The sequence below is a fragment of the Fragaria vesca genome, linkage group LG3, assembly GCF_000184155.1.
Source record: "Fragaria vesca subsp. vesca linkage group LG3, FraVesHawaii_1.0, whole genome shotgun sequence".
NCBI lineage: Eukaryota > Viridiplantae > Streptophyta > Magnoliopsida > Rosales > Rosaceae > Fragaria > Fragaria vesca.
In genome coordinates, this window is record NC_020493.1 from 27,207,972 (window position 1) to 27,226,427 (window position 18,456).

Genomic DNA, 18,456 nt, shown 5'->3' on the forward strand with positions numbered 1-18,456 from the left:
ATCCATAATCCATTGTTTATTAATTCAGTGGAGGTACGTTGTTGGATGTGTAGTTATGCTTGGTTTGACACAGGACAACATATTAGCCTCTACTTTCGTTTTCTGCCTCTACCTTCGTTTATATATGTGTAGCTACACATACACAGTGAGAGAGAGGGAGAGAGAGAGAGATGGGGAAGAAGGAAGGTGGAGAAGGAGAAGAGGGTAGTACTACTACTCTTCCTTTGTTTGAGAGCAAAGCAGCGAGATATAGAGGTGCTTATAGGGCTTTTGCAGCAACTATATTTGTGGGTGTGTGTTTGATATGGGTGTACAGACTAGTAAACATCCCAAAAGCTGGAGAGAGAGGAAGATGGGCTTGGATCGGTATGATCATAGCCGACGTCTTGTTCGGTCTGTACTGGATCACCACTCAGTCTGTTCGCTGGACTGTCACTTATCGTCAACCTCTCAAGAACAGACTCTCACAGAGGTTTACTAGCTTCTTATATATATTGATCTTCTAGTTCATACATACGAATGGTAGTGTAAAACAGTAACCAGTATTAGAAAGGATTTGTCTGAAAGAAAAGAAGAACAAGTTAAGTTTGCATTCGTATAGAGAAGTGACATTTCTGTGTGAAGTATGCTTAAAATTTCAAAATTTACCTGAGACTTTGAGTTGCTTACTTTGGGTTTATAGAAATCTTTGTTTGTGTTATGCAGATATGAGGACAAGTTACCAGGTGTTGATGTGTTTATATGCACTGCAGACCCGAAAATGGAGCCGCCAAGTTTAGTGATTAACACTGTGTTATCAGTTCTGTCCTGCAATTTCCCATCTGAGAAGTTGAGCGTTTATCTTTCTGATGATGGCGGTTCTGAGATTACTTTCTATGCTCTTTTGGAGGCGTCTCGGTTCTCGAAGTATTGGATACCCTTTTGCAAGAAGTTCAAGGTTGAACCGAGGGCACCGGAGGCCTACTTTGCCCTGCATTCTGATGTTCATGACATCAAGTATGGTCAAGAATGGCTTGACATGAAGGTCAGTACTGTCATCTGTGAAACTAGAAGAACAAGGTTAATGTTTTCACTTCTTTGATTTTGTTGAAAGAATGACTAATTGATTCACATTTGTATGATGTTGAAGAAACTTTATGATGAAATGAAAAATCGGATCGATTCTGTTGTTGAAAGTGGCAAGATACCAGAAGAAACAAGGATTCAACACAAAGGGTTCTCAGAATGGAACCTTAAGGTAGCAAAGAATGATCATCACTCAATTGTGCAGGTATAAAATTCTTGAATGAATTGATCTTAATTTGTCAGTTTTTGTCAGTCCTGTATTTGTTTCATTGCTCTGCCTCTGATTTCTGTTGAAGATTATAAGTGATGGAAGAGATACAAATGCCGTGGACAATGATGGATGCCGATTACCAACCATCGTGTACATGTCAAGAGAGAAGAGACCCCAACAGCCACACAACTTCAAAGCTGGAGCCATGAATGCACTGGTTAGCTTTAGCTTTCTTTGCTTATTCCAAGTGTCAAGTGGTTTTAACTTGAAATTTGCAAGTAACATGTAACTGAAAAGGCAATTTCCTTTCTATAGTTGAGAGTATCATCACAGATGAGCAACGCGCCCTTTATTCTCAACTTGGACTGTGACATGTACGCAAACAACGCAGCCGCAATACGAGAGGCACTCTGCTTCTTCCTTGATGAAAAGACTGGCCACGAGACAGCTTATGTGCAACATCCGCAGAACAACAACAATTTGACCAAGAATGATATCTATGGAAATGCTTGCTATGTAACTAATGCGGTGAGTTATGTAGACCATGGCTCTAACTGCCTATTTCCTTTCAAGTTAGGACTAATAAAAGTAAGCTGAAGATCTTGCACTTAAACTAACAAATTCTGATTTATGGAACAAGATTGAACTGGCCGCTTTAGGTGGATATGGAGCGGCCTTGTATTGTGGCACTGGATGTTTCCATCGAAGAGAGTGTCTTTGTGGGAAGAAGTATTCAAAGGGTTATAGAGAAAAATGGGACATTGAGGACCAGAAGAATACTATTGATAAAAGTATCCTAGAACTGGAAGAATCTGCAAAACCACTTATCGATTGTAGCTACGAAAAGGGCAGTCAATGGGGAAAAGAGGTCTCTTTCTCTGTTTCTCTCTTTTCTGTCACAAATTCTAAACGTAATGACTAATGATGAAATATTTGTTATGGCTACAGATGGGACTGATCTATGGATGCCCTGTCGAAGATATTGTTACTGGTTTGGCAATACAATGCAGGGGTTGGAAATCAGTTTATTACAATCCAGAAAGGCCTTCCTTTGTTGGTGTTGCTCCAAACACCCTAGAGATAGCACTTGTTCAACAGAAGAGGTGGTCTGAGGGAATGTTTCAGGTATTTTTCTCCAAGTATTGCCCTTTCATATATGGACATGGGAAGATACACTTTGGTGCCCAAATGGGATACTGCATCTACCTTCTATGGGCTCCAGTTTCATTCCCAACTATGTATTATGCAATTGTTCCTCCTCTTTGCTTGCTACATGGCATTCCCTTGTTCCCCAAGGTACCTCTTCTCACTCTTTTATCTTGATGAACATAAGATTTGTTTAGCCAATTGAGCATCAGAATTTAAGGGCGGATTCTAACATGAAACAGTAATGCAAAATGAATTTAAGCCAATTCAACACTAGCTGTGGTGTTTAAAATGGGAAATTTTAATTTATCTTTCAGGTTTCAAGCCTATGGTTTCTAGCATTTGCTTATGTTTTTGTAGCAAAGAATGCATACAGCATAGTTGAATTTGTGATGTGTGGGGGTAAACTGCAAGCATGGTGGAACTTACAAAGAATGTGGCTGATCCGGCGAATTACTTCTTACTTCTTTGCCTTCTTCGACACCATAAAGACACAATTAGGGCTATCTGAAACACACTTTGCCCTCACCGATAAGGTTGTCACCGAGGATGTGTTAAAGAGGTACGAGCAAGAGATTATGGAGTTTGGAAGCTCAAGCATTATGTACACTGTATTGACAACAACGGCATTGCTGAGCTTGGTAAGCTTAGTTTGGGGGACAAAGAGGGTTGTGATGGATTTAGAGTTGAAGGCCTTAGACCAGTTCATCAGTCAAGTTATTCTTTGTGGCATATTGGTTTTGATCAATGTACCAGTGTATGAAGCTCTCTTCTTTCGCAGTGATAAGGGCCACATACCATCCTCTGTCATGTACAAATCTGTTTTTGTGCTCTCATTGGCATGCTTGATGCCTATATAGTAGGAAAGCTTGCGCAAAGATTGAATAATAATCATGGTGCAAATGAGCATTCCCCTTTCGGGTAATATCCTTAATATTCCTAGACTATTTTTTATTTTATTATTTTGTTCAAAGAATTGAACATTTCGAAGATTAACTTTTGAGTCCTTGTTTTAGTTCAACCTCGATCATTTCGCAGTTCCTAGCTCCTCAAAATTTAGACCGTAAATTTATTCTTAGAGCATGTTATATTTAGGTTGAATCGAACTTCAAAAGACAAATCTGGCAACTCTATTTGAGTTTGATTAAAAGAAGTTTGATATTTGATTTGGAGGAAAAATGTAGGACTTTTGAAGATACCCAAACGGTCTAATTTATTTCAACCTCTATTTTTTTTTTTAGAGAATTGAAATTTACATTCCTATTTTTACAATCCACACTCATTTCATTCCGTTTTTTAGTAACTTAAGTATTGTCTTTAGTATGTGTTTTGTCTTATATAAAAACTTTATACTAAAAAAAAGAAAAGAATAGTGTGGATTGTAAAAGAATGAGTGCAAATTTAATTTTTCTTTATTTTTTTAATTTTTATATATACATTTAGGTAAAGAACCCTATTGTGTTTTTAGGCTAAATAATATCACCATGAAGTGATGAACTATAGCAGTGTGGTAACTGGTAGTTGATGCATGTATCAATCAACCAAACCAAGCAAAATAGGCAAACTGGTTGCCTGGTTGGTTATGGCCGGAAACAGAACGCAATCAAAGGTGATGCATGGATGATATCATAGAGAGCTAAGTCGATCAAACCTTGTGGGCAGTTGACAACCAGATCAAATTGATTTCATAAGGGATGACAATTATAGAACCCCTTTTGGAATAAACTTTCAAATATTGAATATTCAAACCAATAAAGCAGAAATGGACAAAATGCAAGAGTGCTACCTGAGTTTGATTCAGACATACACTAAAATAGTTTAATGTAATTATTAATATATTTCTCAGATATGATAAAGATATAGCAGCCATAAAAGAACAAAGAAGATGAAAAGATTCCTTACTGAACCATGCCAAATGTCATTGTCATTGACATATATGCTCAAACAAGTATATATATGATATATGTCCCTGAGATAAAAACAGAAAAGCTGAGAAAGACAGAACAGAGAGATCTGAATTGGATAGATATGGGAGAGGGAGGGATCAATTCACCATTGTTTGAGACGAAGAGGGCCGAGGGTATAGTTCTGTATAGGCTTTTTGCTGCGTCTATTTTCGTGGGTATATGTTTGATTTGGGTTTACAGAGTGAGTCACATACCAAAAGCTGGAGAAGATGGAAGGTTTGGTTGGATGGGTCTGCTGGCTGCTGAGTTATGGTTCGGGTTTTACTGGCTCCTCACTCAAGTCTCTCGGTGGAACCGCGTGTATCGGCACACCTTCAAGGACAGGCTCTCGCAGAGGTACGTTTAGCAATCATGTCGATGTTATAATTAGGAAAAGTGTTAGAATGTACTTTTAGGCATATCAATGACACTATATGTAATGAGATTGCAAATCAGTTTCATAAGTTGGGGTACGTAGTAATACTATGAATGCTATAAATTGGTTCTCATTCTCTGGAACAGATATGAGGAAGAGTTGCCGGGAGTGGACATATTCGTGTGCACGGCGGATCCAACTATAGAGCCGCCGATAATGGTTATAAACACTGTTTTATCAGTAATGGCTTATGATTACCCACCGGAGAAGCTCAGTGTGTACCTGTCCGATGATGGTGGATCGGAACTTACATGCTATGCTCTATTGAAAGCTGCGGAGTTTGCTAAGCATTGGATACCATATTGCAAGAAGTACAATGTGGAGCCAAGGTCACCTGCAGCTTATTTTGCCTCACAGGCTTCTGATAATGCAGGGGATCTCACTCTCATCAAGGTACTAATTGTTAATAAGTCGTTGACTCCTTATAATGGGGTCTAAATCAGAGTTGGTCATATATATCATGCTGCGAGATTCCAATGTCCCAATTTCGAAAGGATAAGATAAACATAGTGTCCACAGTTTAAAAGTCAACAATTATTTGCTTTTATTTATTTTTATTATTTCAATCAAAACAATTATTTCTTTTTGAAAATGGGATGGGTTTTGGACAAAGAAAAGACTAATGTTAGACAAACCATTTATTTACGGGAAATTTTTACTATATTATATGGTATAACATGCATTTAAAATGTGAACCATCAGATCGTCTTAATTTTTAAAATGCTAAACGATTCGACGGTTCACAGCTAAGATGCATGCTATACCATACGATACAGCAGCCAAACCCCTATTTATGTGTCTCACCACTCTCACCTACCTTGTGCTGATGTTTCACATGCATGCACGTCATATGCTATGATTATTTTTTTGAAAAATAAATAAATAATTTGATCACCATCCAGCGTATTGTAGTGAAAGTTGTCAAATCTGCCATATATGCTACCACATGTACATGTGGTAACCAAGAAATTAATGATTACTTAAAGAATTAATTATCAATTCCAATACTTCATGAAATATTGAAATTGATATGAACTATAGAGTTATTTAAACGTTTGTCAGTGAAAAAAGTACTTGATCATTTTTTTTTTCTTTTAAAAACTTTTTAATAATAACTCACACACCCTATATATGTCGTGAGGTTTGAACCCATCACTTGAGAAAGTATATAACTAGTCAACCTTCACATTGGTAAGAACTTAAATGTAGAAGCTTCATACCCAAGTTCAAATTCCACCGACAATGATTGGAGTTCAATTTCAATATATTTTTGATGGTTAAGGAGAAAAAAACGTTTTTACATGTGCCCCCATCACTGATGAGTCTTTGAACCTAGAAAGCCTTTGATTAAGCCATGTGATTTCAATAGAAAAAAAGAGTATATATAAGTAGTCAAATTGATAGACCAATTGGTAACATTTGAAGAATGCATGTGTTTATAACTGTGATATGTTTGCTTATGATTGCCTTCCTATTGGTAACATATGATTGCTTATGTTTATAACAGAGATTATACAAAGACATGGAGAATAAAATCGAAAGTGCAGTGAAGTTAGGCAGCATTTCTGAAGAAGTACGATCAAAACACAAATGCTTTTCTCAGTGGAATGCGTATTTATCTCCACGAGACCATGACACCATTCTACAAGTATGGATCTATATCTCAATTTACTGATCATCATAAGTCAAATAATTTAGAGAATCAACTTGATAACATTAGCTAGATATTTACTCCAATGTAGATCGTAATTGATGGGAGAGACCCAAATGCCAGAGATGTTGAAGGGTGTGGATTGCCAACCTTAGTGTATTTGGCTCGCGAAAAGAGACCTCAACATCACCATAACTTCAAAGCTGGTTCTATGAATGCACTGGTATGCTGCACATCTCTTGATAGAATTCTGTTAGATAGAGGAGTCTTTGATATAACAATAATTTTCATCGTTCATTGTTTGTTATGGTGATCCTTAACTTGTGCAGATTAGAGTATCTTCAAACATTAGCAATGGGAAGGTTATTCTTAACGTAGACTGTGACATGTATTCAAACAACTCCACGGCCATAAGGGATGCACTCTGCTTCTTAATGGATGAAGAGAAAGGCCATGAGATTGCATTCGTACAGTTCCCACAGAATTTTGAAAACGTTACCAAGAATGACCTATATAGTAGTTCACTACGAGTAATCAGTGAGGTATGCATTTGTTTGCAGTCATTAATGAATGATGCTATAGTTAACTGAACTTATTTAATTTAACTATGCTGAAAAATTTGGATCTCTTTGTTTTGGGTATCAACTGAAGGTGGAATTTCATGGTTTGGATGGTTATGGTGGTCCTTTATACGTTGGAAGTGGATGCGTTCACAGAAGAGATACTCTATGTGGGAGAAAGTTCAGCAAAGGATGTAAGAGTGAAATGAAGTGGGAGAATAGGAAAGGAGAAGAAACAAGCATTCCTAAATTGGAAGAAAGTTCAAAAAGACTAGCAAGTTGTACATTTGAAGTGAACACTCAATGGGGAAAAGAGGTCTTCTGTTCTCTTTCTCGTTGTCACACGCACACACATTATCAAGTGCATAATAAGTTGACATTTGAGCCTGATCAGTTCTTATAATTTGCAGATGGGTTTGAAATATGGGTGTCCGGTTGAAGATGTGATTACGGGGTTATCTATCCAATGCCGCGGATGGAAATCTGTGTACTGCAATCCAACAAGGAAAGCTTTTCTAGGAGTAGCTCCAACTACACTGCCTCAAACACTTGTGCAGCACAAGAGATGGTCAGAAGGTGATTTTCAGATTTTGGTTTCTAAGTACAGCCCTGCATTGTATGGGCATGGAAAGATAAGTTTAGGCCTTCAACTTGGTTATTGCTGCTACTGCTTGTGGGCACCAAACTGCTTGGCAACACTATTTTACACTATTCTCCCTTCACTTTACCTTCTCAAAGGCATTTCAGTATTCCCACAGGTAATGGGAGATCCTCGATCTGTCAATTCTTTCTAATTTGTCACAATGAAACGAGATAGAGATTACTATATGTAATAATGGGGTTTTGTTTTGTGGAATTAGATCACAAGTCCCTGGTTCATACCATTTGCGTATGTGATAATTGCCAAGTACACTTGGAGCTTTGGGGAGTTCATGTGGTCTGGTGGCACAATGTTGGGATGGTGGAATGACCAAAGAATATGGCTATACAAAAGAACAAGCTCCTACCTATTTGCCTTTATCGATACGATTCTGCACTATCTGGGTTACTCGGATTCAGGCTTTGTAATAACAGCCAAGGTGGCCGATGAAGATGTGTCACAAAGGTACGAGAAAGAGATTATGGAATTTGGAGCCTCTTCTCCAATGTTCGTCATATTAGCAACAGTTGCATTGCTCAATTTGTACTGCCTTGCTGGGTTTCTTAAGGAAGCAATCGCTAGAAATGGCACTGTTGGAGTTTACGAGACGATGGCTTTGCAAATTCTTCTATGTGGTGTTTTGATTGTCATCAACCTGCCTTTGTATGAAGCTCTTTGCTTGAGGAAGGACAATGGAAAAATGCCGAGTTCTGTGGTATTTAAATCGATGGCGTTTGTTGCATTATCTTGTGTATGTAGTAAACTTCTTAATAATTAGAAAGAAAAAACAATCCTTGCTAAATAATCATAAAACGATCTATATTATTCAATCTTTCTCACTCTTGCATATATTGTGTGTCACAATAAGTTCATCATAAGTCGAATTTCCATTTTCTAGTTTGTTCTGAGTTGCTCTCTATGTTCTATCAATTATCAAAGTTAATTAATTGATATGCATATGCATGTAGCTAGATTTGCTGATTTAGCTTCTTTTCTACTTATTTGCTTCACAACATCTACAAAATATATAATTGAAGTAAATGACTCGAAAAAATATTGAACCAGCTAAAAAAAAAAAATTATAATTTTACATTTGTGCTAATTGTAGAACTTTCTAGAAATTATACTAGGACTGAGAAGCGGCTCTAGCTTGTGTCTTATAACGGGTCTCAAATCGAGCCAATATATCTACATTCTTAGTATAAAGCATGAGAAGCATCTCACATAGCTTTAATATAGAACCTTGAAACATATACAAGCAAATCCAGCAAATGCCATCGACTTAAATGCCACAGAGCTCGGCAGCTTGCCCTTGTCCTTCCTTAGGTATAGGGCTCCGTATAACGGTAGGTTAATGGCAATGAAAACCACACATAGAAGAATCTGCAAGCACATTGTCTCATAAACGTCTGCAAAACCATTCATTCCAGTAATTGCTGCCTTCACAACCCAAGCAAAGCAGTACAGATTGAGCAATGCAAGTGTTGCCAGCACTGTAAACATCGGAGACGAGCTCCCGAATTCCATGATCTCTTTCTCATATCGTTCGGACACGTCTTCATCGGCAACTTTGGCTGTTATTACAAATGCTGAATTGCTGTATCCGAGGTAGTGTACAATAGTGTCGATGAAGGCAAATAGGTATGAGGATGTTCTCTGGTAAAGCCATATACGTTGGTCGTTCCACCAACCTAAGCTCGTGCCTCCACACCACCGATACTCCACGAAGCTCCCAATGTTCTTAGCAATTATCACATATGCAAATGGTATGATCCATCTGCTGGAAATCTAATCCGACAAGAAAAAAAATCCATATTAAAGCCGTACGTTAAAGATAACGCATGCATGAAAAGTTACTAGTAACATGTAATTTTGTGAGATGAACTATACCTGGGGAAATAAGGACGTGCCTCTAAGAAGGTAAAGTGAAGGAAGGGTGGCGTATATTACTGTTGCCCAGCAATTAGCAGCCCATAAATTGTAGCGAAGGTATCCCAGTTTATGGCCTAAACTAAGCTTTCTATGGCCACACCATACAACATTGTCCTTAGAAAGCGTAATCTGAAGGTTGCCTTCCCCCCATCTCTTATGCATCACAAGTGCCTGAAGCAAGGTGGTAGGAGCTAATCCTAAGAAAGCTTTCCTTGTTGGATTGTAATTCACTGATTTCCATCCTCGGCATTGGATTGATAGTCCTGTTATCACATCCTCAACTGTACACCCATATTTCAAACCCATCTGCAGATTATAAAGATTTTGTCTCAACTTAAAACGAGTATATATTCCTAAATACACATTAAATTTTAAATGGGAATTTTCTTGGAATATAAAAACATACATGAGTTATAAGTGAAAATGAACACACACACACACACAGATATATATAGTATATATATATATATATATATATATATATATATATATATGAGAATACCTCTTTTCCCCATTGTGTGTTCTCCTCAAATGTACAACTCGCAAGTCTCTTTGAACTTTGTTCTAATTCATGAATGCCAAAGTACTCTCTTTTGTTACCATCCCATTTCATCTCACTCTTATTCACCTTGCTGAATTTCTTCCCAGAAAGAGTGTCTCTTCTGTGAAAACATCCAGTTCCAATATATAACATCCCCCAATAAGCATCCAGACCATGAAGTTCCACCTTCATGTAAATGCCAAAACACATATAATCGCAAAATTTTGATTCTAATATTTCCATCAGCCTATAATAACATTGTCTACTCTGTGGTACTCACCTCGGTAATTACTCGCAATGAAGCGTATAATTCATTCTTAGTAAGGTTATCGAAATTCTGGGGGAACTGTACGTAAGCAATCTCATGGCCTTGTTCTTCATCCAACAAGAAGCAGAGTGCATCCCTTATGGCCTTGGAGTTGTTTGAATACATGTCACAGTCTACATTCAGAATCAACTTTCCATTGCTAATATTTGACGATACCCTAATCTGCAAATTGCGAAGGATCGCATCTGTACGTTATCTAAACCCTATAGGCACACAGTGAAACTCACACATATCTTGTAAATGTAATATGTTGTTTACCAGAGCATTCATAGCACCAGCTTTGAAGTTATGGTGAATCTGGGGTCTCTTCTCCCGAGCCAAATACACCAAAGTTGGCAACACACACCCTTCAACATCTCTTGCATTTGGGTCTCTCCCGTCAATTACTATCTGGGAGAAAAGTTCATCGACTAATTTAAACATCTGGTACTAATTAAACACCCAGTCATATATATGATCACTTAACATTAAAGAACTCAAATGGAAATGTCATACTTGAAGAATGGTGTCATGGTCACGTTTTGATGAATATGAATCCCACTGAGAAAAGCCTTTATGTTTTGATCTTACTTCTTCCGGAATCCGGCCTAGCTTCACTGCATTTTCAACTTTTGTTGCCATGTCCTCGTATAGTTTCTGCATCAATATTATTTGGTGACATGAGAGCTTAAGTATGTTGTAAGCATTGTAAGACCAAAAGAAGAAGAAGAACAAAAGTAGTTACAAATGCAACACAAAATAAAACAAGATATAATGGAGTAAGAAATGTTAATTTCGTGTTCATTTGGTTGTTACGAATCCAATTTTGCCATGATGTACACCCAAAATTTTCCCACCGGCCGGTAATTTATAACAGAGGCTTACTGTTTCCATTTCACTCCGATCACTAACAGACCCTATTGGTCAGTCCCTAATGGCGAATGGGGAAGATTGTAGTACCTTTTAAAGGTAGGTCTTTAGGTGGATATGCTGGTGGGTTAAAGTTTGGATCAAGGTGTATAGTCTAGGCTAGCCAGACGTTTTTGTTACGAGTCATTGTTCAATGTGTAGTCGGCGACCGTGCGCACTAAAAATTGTAACAGGTGATCTTCAAATCTCTTGTTTTGACTGAATGAGGTCGTATACGATATCTTCGACCAATGGAGTTCATCCACTCTCATAAGAAAAAAAAAAAAAAAAAAAAAACAAAAGATGACAGGCTTGACAACTTCGAGGATAATTACTAAGCAACTTCCGGCTACTAAACGACTAGCATGCAATAGATCTAACATTAAGACATGTCTAGTGAACAAAAAATCCATTCTTACCTACGATCGAATATATAAAATTAACAGAAGAGGTTAAGACATGCCTCACTTGATCGATGACCATATATTTCTTTCAAAATTTCTTAATCAATGGTGAACAAATTAAGAAAATATCAACATCAAGACATCGCTACTCTTATGTCCAAGTCTCCAAGACACTTTAATTGACTCCATCCATCATCATATGGATCCAGATGATTCTACTTGGAGCAGTTTACTTGTCGTCTAAATTGGACAACCTATGCCATTTATGCTCTCCACAAAAAATCTCTGCTGCGCGCAGGGACCTAATGGAAATGTGTATGTCATCGCTGACCTAATTATCACTTTAATCTTAACCATGCATAATTGCTGATTAGAGTTGTTGTTTCTTCGACGTGTAAATATACGATATCATATAGAGGGTCAAAATCTATCTACACGACGGTCTCATTATATAATTCTAGAACTGAGATGACATTGTGTACATACATGACGTGCATACAAGAATTTCCAATTAAGCATTAACCAAACAGACTTCTTTTATTTCTTTACACTTTGATTATGGAAGACTTTATGATATGGATAAAATCGTAAAATAATAATTACCTTAATGAGCGCCAAATCAGCAGCCTTTTTCTGATTCTGGCTTTCATCATCAACTGCATCAGAATCTATCGAGACAAAATAAGCAAATGGTGATCTCGGCTCCACACTGTACTTCTTGCAATAGGGTATCCAGTACTTGGCAAACTCAGCAGCTTCCAGAAAAGCATAGTACGTAAATTCTGAGCCTCCATCGTCAGAGAGATACACGCTGAGCTTCTCCGGCGGATAGTCATAAGACATGACCGATAGAACAGTGTTCATCACCATCATCGGCGGCTCTATGATCGGATCCGCGGTGCACACGAATATGTCCACCCCCGGCAACTCATTCTCATATCTGTTAAGTAACACACGCGAAGTTAAACGATACGAAGATCATCATTACGAAAGAAGTTAGGTTAGAGCTAGATTAAGCTAACAGTATATATAACATGTTATGTTGTTAAACTATAGATACAGATCATTCATATATAACAGTGAATACAGATACCTTTCAGAGAGTCTGTCCTTGAAGGTATGCCGGAAGGTGCGGCTCCACCGAAGAGCTTGAGTGATGACCCAGTAAAAACTGAACCATAACTCAGCGGCGAACAACAACATCCAACCAAATCTTCCATTTTCTCCAGCTCTTGGTATATGAGTCACTCTATAAGCCCAAATCAAACATATACCAACAGATACAGACACTGCAGAAAACCTATAGAAGACTGTTCCCTTTGCCTTCGTTGTCTCAAACAGTGGTAAATGTCTTTCCTCTCCCATTTTTGAGCCAACTCTGATTGCTCAAGCTTTCTTTCTCTAGTGGAGATGATTTAATATATAGGGAAGGACCCCGGACCAGGTCTTGCTTTCTATTATAAAAACCAATTAACTTTGAAGCTAATGCATGCGTCCCGCGAACGCAACTTTGATGTAATGCTACCTTTCACATCTCTGATGTGTATTACAAAACAAACAAGTTACATGCATAACTAGCTACTATGAAAGTATTGCAGCCATATGCACTTGGGTAGTAGTAAGAGTTTGGTGGTCTTTGACCTATTGCTGAATAAAAGATTTCTTTTTTGGTCAGAAAATAAAAGATCATTTACAAGCAGATGAAACTGTCATTCCAATACAAGTTAGCTGAAACTGAATATGATCTTATCTTACATTGTGCATAACTAGTTAAGAATCGTTCAATGACAAGTTCGGCCTGATATTTTACTTTGTAGTCTGAATTATTCCCTCATCTTTGTCATATATATTTGAAACATAAACAAGCAAATCCAGCAAATGTCATCGACTTCAATGCTACAGAGCTCGGCAGCTTTCCCTTGTCCTTCCTTAGGTATGGGGCTTCGTACAAGGGTAGGTTAATGACAATCAAAACCACACATAGGAGAATCTGCAAGCACATTGTCTCATAAACTTCTCCAATACCCTTTTTTCCAGTGATTGCTACCTTCAAAAACCAAGCAAAGCAGTACAGATTGAGCAATGCAAGCGTTGCCAGCACGGTGAACATTGGAGACGAGCTCCCGAATTCCATGATCTCTTTCTCGTATCGTTCGGACACGTCTTCATCGGCAACCTTGGCTGTTATTACAAATGCTGAACTGCTGTATCCGAGGTAGTGTACAATGGTGTCAATGAAGGCAAATAGGTAAGAGGTTGTTCTCTGGTAAAGCCATATACGTTGGTCGTTCCACCAACCTAAGCTCGTGCCTCCACACCACCGATACTCCACAAAGCTCCCAATGTTCTTAGCAATTATAACATATGCAAATGGTATAATCCATCGGCTTGAAATCTAATCCGACAAGAAAAAAACCAATTTTAAGAAAAGCCGTACGTGAAATATATTGCATGCATAAGAAGTAATTAGAAACATGTAATTCGTGGGATGAACTATACCTGGGGAAATAAGGATTTGCCTCTAAGGAGGTAAAGTGAAGGAAGAGTGGAGTAAATTAGTGTTGCCCAGCAGTTAGCAGCCCATAAGTTGAAGCGAAGGTATCCCAGTTGATGGCCTAAACTAAGCTTTCCATGGCCATACCATAGAACACAGTACTTAGATAGCGTAATCTGAAGGTTGCCTTCTGCCCATCTCTTATACATCACAAGTGCCTGAAGCAATGTGGTTGGAGCTAATCCTAAGAAAGCTTTCCTTGTTGGATTGTAATACACTGATTTCCATCCTCGGCATTGGATTGATAGTCCTGTTATCACATCTTCAACCGGACACCCATATTTCACACCCATCTACAAATTATAAAGATTTAATTTGTATAAATGATGTATAAGTAAATATGAACATAATATGTAAGTGTAATTGATAGAGAGAATATACCTCTTTTCCCCATTGTGTGTTTTCTTCAAATGTACAACTCGCAAGACTTTTTGAACTTTGTTCTAATATATGAATGCCAATTTCTTCTCTTTTGTTTTTCTCCCATTTCATCTCACTCTTATTTTCCTTGCTGAATTTCTTCCCACAAAGAGTTTCTCTTCTGTGAAAGCATCCAGTTCCAATATATAACATCCCCCAGTAAGTATCCAGACCATGACATTCCACCTTCATGTATATGCCAAAACAATAACTGAAGTTCAAATAATAAGATATAAATTGAAGAATAATGCTAAGTGAACCATATTAATTTTGATTATAATATTTCAATCTGCAGCATATAATATGTCCACGAACATAATCAACTCACCCTGTTAATTACTCGCAATGAAGCGTATAATTCATTCTTAGTAAGGTTATCGAAATTCTGCGGAAACTGTACGTAAGCAATCTCATGGCCTTGTTCTTCATCCATGAAGAAGCAGAGTGCATCCCTTATGGCCTTGGAGTTGTTTGCATACATGTCACAGTCTACATTAAGAAGTAACTTCCCATTGCTAATATTTGACGATACCCTAATCTGTGAATGCAAAGGATCGCATCTGTTATCTAAACCCTACAGGTACACACACACACACATATATATATCCTGTAAATTTAGTATGTTGTTTACCAGAGCATTCATAGCACCAGCTTTGAAGTTATGGTGAATCTGAGGTCTTTTCTCCCGAGCCAAATACACCAAAGTTGGCAACGCACACCCTTCAACATCTCTTGCATTTGGGTCTCTCCCCTCAATTACTATCTGGGAGAAAAGTTCATCCACTAATATTAACATCTGGTACTAATTAAACACCCAGTCATATATATGATCAGTTAACATTAAAGAATTCAAATGGAATGTCATACTTGAAGAATTGTGTCATGGTCACGTTTTGAAGAGTACGAGTCCCACTGAGAAAAACGTTTATGTTTTGATCTTACTTCTTCCGGAATCCGGCCTAGCTTCACTGCATTTTCAACTTTTGTTGCCATGTCCTCGTATAGTTTCTGCATCAATATTATTTGGAGACATGAGAGCTTAAGTATGTATTAAGCATTAATGTAAAACCAAAAGAAGAAGAAAAAGAAGTAGTTACAAATGCAACACAAAATAAAACAAGATATAACGGAGTAAGAAATGTTTCTTGTTGTTTTGGTTGTTGCACGTACTGCTTAATCCAATTTTGCCATGATGTACACAGTACACCCAAAATTTTCCCACCGGTAATTTATAACTGAGGCTTACTGTTTCCATTTCACACCGATCATTAACAGTCCCTATTCTTACCTACGAATGAGGTCGAGACATGCCTCGCTTGATCGATGACCATATATTTCTTTCAAAATTTCTTAATCAATGGTGAACAAAAAGAAGAAATCAACCGGGACCTGACAATACATCGCTACGCTGATGTCCAAGTCTCCAAGACACTTTAATTGACTCCATCCATCATCATATGGATCCTGATGATTCTACTTGGAGCATTCTACTTGTCGTCTAAATTGGACAACCTATGCCATTTATGCTCTCCACAAAAAATCTCTGCTGCAGGGACCTAAAGGAAATGTGTATGCCTGACCCAATATTAATTATCGCTTTAATCTTAACCATGCATAATTAATTATCAGAGTCTTTGTCTCTTCGACGTGTAAATATACGATACCATATGGATATAATCTATGACTTTACTACATATACATGATGGTCTCGTTATATAATTCTAGGACTGAGATGACATCATATACATGCACGGCATACATACAAGAATTTCCAATTATTAATCATTAACCAAACACTTTTGCATGACTTTACTTATTTCTTCACAGTTTGATTATGGAAGACTTTATGATATGGATGAAATCATAAAATAATAATTACCTTAATGAGCACCAAATCAGCAGCTTGTTTCTGATTCTGGCTTTCACCATCAACTGCATCAGAATCTATCGAGACAAAATAAGCAAATGGTGATCTCGGCTCCACACTGTACTTCTTGCAATAGGGTATCCAGTGCTTGGCAAACTCAGTAGCTTCCAGAAAAGCATAGTACGTAAATTCTGAGCCTCCATCGTCAGAGAGATACACGCTGAGCTTCTCCGGCGGATAGTCATAAGACATGACCGATAGAACAGTGTTCATCACCATCATCGGCGGCTCTATGATCGGATCCGCGGTGCACACGAATATGTCCACCCCCGGCAACTCATTCTCATATCTGTTTAAGTAATTTCACTTGAGTTAAAACTACATGCGAAGTTCACAATGAAGAACATCATCACGAAAGAAGTAAACTTAGAGCTAAAGCTAATACGAAAACAATATAGCATGTTATGTTGTTAAACTATCGATATATATATATATATATATATATATATCTTTCGGAGAGCCTGTCCTTGAAGGTATGCCTGTAGGTGCGGCTCCAACGAAGCGCTTGAGTGATGAACCAGTAAAAACTGAACCATAACTCAGCGGCGAACAACAACATCCAGCCAAATCTTCCATCTTCTCCAGCTTTTGGTATGTGAGTCACTCTATAAACCCAAATCAAACATATACCAACAGATACTGACAATGCAGAAAACCTATAGAATACTTTTCCCTTTGCCTTCGTTGTCTCAAACAGTGGTGAATGTCTTTCCTCTCCCATTTTTGAGCTAACTATGATTGCTCAATTGCTTTCTTTCTCTAGTTGGAACGATTTAATATAGTGGGAAGGACCCTGGACCATGGTGCATGTTGCTTAATTTCATTTATAGATACCAATTCCCCCATCCCTTTGCAACTAATGCATGCGCCTCACGAACGTAGTATTGATCTCCGTTAGGTGGTGGTCCTTGACCTATTGCTGAAGAAAACAGTGTTTAGAAGAAGATGAATATCTGTCATTCCAATGAAACATCAGGCTGTTTAGATCGAAAGGATTGGTGTCGACCACATTAATTCCCAAATTTTGACAACCTTTCTTTGCTTTTGGATATTTTCTTTCGCAGGCTTGAGTATATTGTTTGAATGACGATTGAGTTTGGACTGTTTGGTGTAAGAGATTAACTTATACTTGGACGAGATGCATGCAATGTTGATTTTATTCAAGAATTGTTGTTTGTGATGTGAGACTGGTGAGAGAGCACACACTTATGCTAAAAACATTATTAGACAACGACGATTCATAACTGTTCTTCTGACTGAAAAGCATATGTCGTTTGATGGACGGTGCCGTGTGATTGAGATAACTGTATTTCATTCATGAATAAAGGATACAAAACTAGAGAGCAAGCTAGATTATATTTTCCAAATGTTCATTACATAAATTTGAAACATAAACAAGCAAATCCAGCAAATGCCATGGACCTAATTGCTACAGAGCTCGGCAGCTTCCCCTTGTCCTTCCTTAGGTATAGCGCTTCGTATAACGGTTGGTTAATGACAATCAAAACCACACATAGAAGAATCTGCAAGAACATTGCCTCATAAACTTCTGCAATGCCCTTTGTTCCAGTGATTGCTTCCTTCACAAACCAGGCAAAGCAGTATAAATTGAGCAATGCAACGGTCGCTAGCACAACGAACATTGGAGACGAGCTCCCGAATTTGCCAGTATAAATCTGCAAGCACATTGTCTCATAAACTAAAAATTTTTAGAGCTAAAAGTTTCCTCCTAATGATTTACATACAAATTATTTATAATTCATTAAAAAAAATAATTATATAACATCCATGAATCTAATGTTACTTT

At 37.8% G+C, this 18,456-nt stretch overlaps 4 protein-coding genes across 4 annotated transcripts; 2 read left to right on the forward strand and 2 right to left on the reverse strand.

The window, feature by feature from the left end:
- The first annotated feature begins 170 nt into the window (after nt 1-170).
- Nucleotides 171-3,708, forward strand: LOC101293766 (cellulose synthase-like protein E6-like). The gene is made up of 8 exons (XM_004296277.1): nt 171-472; nt 706-1,024; nt 1,130-1,270; nt 1,362-1,493; nt 1,592-1,804; nt 1,917-2,144; nt 2,225-2,572; nt 2,740-3,708. Exons 1-8 carry the CDS (start codon nt 171-173, stop codon nt 3,280-3,282), a joined length of 2,226 nt encoding a protein of 741 aa, XP_004296325.1. The 3' UTR covers nt 3,283-3,708.
- A 742-nt stretch (nt 3,709-4,450) lies between these two features.
- Nucleotides 4,451-8,487, forward strand: LOC101294056 (cellulose synthase-like protein E1-like). The gene is made up of 8 exons (XM_004296278.1): nt 4,451-4,725; nt 4,891-5,197; nt 6,312-6,452; nt 6,547-6,678; nt 6,785-6,997; nt 7,107-7,331; nt 7,426-7,773; nt 7,876-8,487. The coding sequence occupies exons 1-8, from the start codon at nt 4,451-4,453 to the stop codon at nt 8,431-8,433; spliced, it is 2,199 nt and encodes a 732-aa protein (XP_004296326.1). The 3' UTR covers nt 8,434-8,487.
- Nucleotides 8,488-8,751: 264 nt separating this feature from the next.
- On the reverse strand, nt 8,752-13,113 carry LOC101293760 (cellulose synthase-like protein E1-like). The gene is made up of 8 exons (XM_004295142.1): nt 12,842-13,113; nt 12,352-12,688; nt 10,952-11,092; nt 10,715-10,846; nt 10,409-10,618; nt 10,090-10,314; nt 9,546-9,893; nt 8,752-9,443 (listed from the first exon to the last, which is right to left on the reverse strand). Exons 1-8 carry the CDS (start codon nt 13,111-13,113, stop codon nt 8,886-8,888), a joined length of 2,223 nt encoding a protein of 740 aa, XP_004295190.1. The 3' UTR covers nt 8,752-8,885.
- Nucleotides 13,114-13,588: 475 nt separating this feature from the next.
- Nucleotides 13,589-17,370, reverse strand: LOC101294350 (cellulose synthase-like protein E1-like). Its single transcript, XM_004296279.1, has 8 exons — nt 17,105-17,370; nt 16,602-16,944; nt 15,590-15,730; nt 15,354-15,485; nt 15,051-15,260; nt 14,684-14,908; nt 14,248-14,595; nt 13,589-14,143 (listed from the first exon to the last, which is right to left on the reverse strand). The coding sequence occupies exons 1-8, from the start codon at nt 17,368-17,370 to the stop codon at nt 13,589-13,591; spliced, it is 2,220 nt and encodes a 739-aa protein (XP_004296327.1).
- Nucleotides 17,371-18,456: the final 1,086 nt, after the last annotated feature.

What these genes read in the sequence shown, in the direction of transcription:
- LOC101294056 (XM_004296278.1), top strand. Translation starts at nt 4,451, where the DNA reads ATGGGAGAGGGAGGGATCAATTCACCATTGTTTGAGACGAAGAGGGCC. An exon ending in AAGGACAGGCTCTCGCAGAG is followed by an intron (nt 4,726 to 4,890) that starts GTACGTTTAGCA and finishes TCTCTGGAACAG; the next exon opens with ATATGAGGAAGAGTTGCCGG. An exon ending in CTGGTTCTATGAATGCACTG is followed by an intron (nt 6,679 to 6,784) that starts GTATGCTGCACA and finishes TAACTTGTGCAG; the next exon opens with ATTAGAGTATCTTCAAACAT.
- LOC101293766 (XM_004296277.1), top strand. Translation starts at nt 171, where the DNA reads ATGGGGAAGAAGGAAGGTGGAGAAGGAGAAGAGGGTAGTACTACTACT. An exon ending in AAGAACAGACTCTCACAGAG is followed by an intron (nt 473 to 705) that starts GTTTACTAGCTT and finishes TGTGTTATGCAG; the next exon opens with ATATGAGGACAAGTTACCAG. An exon ending in GCATTCCCTTGTTCCCCAAG is followed by an intron (nt 2,573 to 2,739) that starts GTACCTCTTCTC and finishes TTTATCTTTCAG; the next exon opens with GTTTCAAGCCTATGGTTTCT.
- LOC101294350 (XM_004296279.1), bottom strand. Translation starts at nt 17,370, where the DNA reads ATGGGAGAGGAAAGACATTCACCACTGTTTGAGACAACGAAGGCAAAG. An exon ending in ACCTTCAAGGACAGGCTCTC is followed by an intron (nt 16,945 to 17,104) that starts CGAAAGATATAT and finishes GTGAAATTACTT; the next exon opens with AAACAGATATGAGAATGAGT. An exon ending in GCAAATCCTTATTTCCCCAG is followed by an intron (nt 14,144 to 14,247) that starts GTATAGTTCATC and finishes TTGTCGGATTAG; the next exon opens with ATTTCAAGCCGATGGATTAT.
- LOC101293760 (XM_004295142.1), bottom strand. Translation starts at nt 13,113, where the DNA reads ATGGGAGAGGAAAGACATTTACCACTGTTTGAGACAACGAAGGCAAAG. An exon ending in CTGATTTGGCGCTCATTAAG is followed by an intron (nt 11,093 to 12,351) that starts GTAATTATTATT and finishes ATATTGATGCAG; the next exon opens with AAACTATACGAGGACATGGC. An exon ending in ACACACAATGGGGAAAAGAG is followed by an intron (nt 9,894 to 10,089) that starts GTATTCTCATAT and finishes TATAATCTGCAG; the next exon opens with ATGGGTTTGAAATATGGGTG.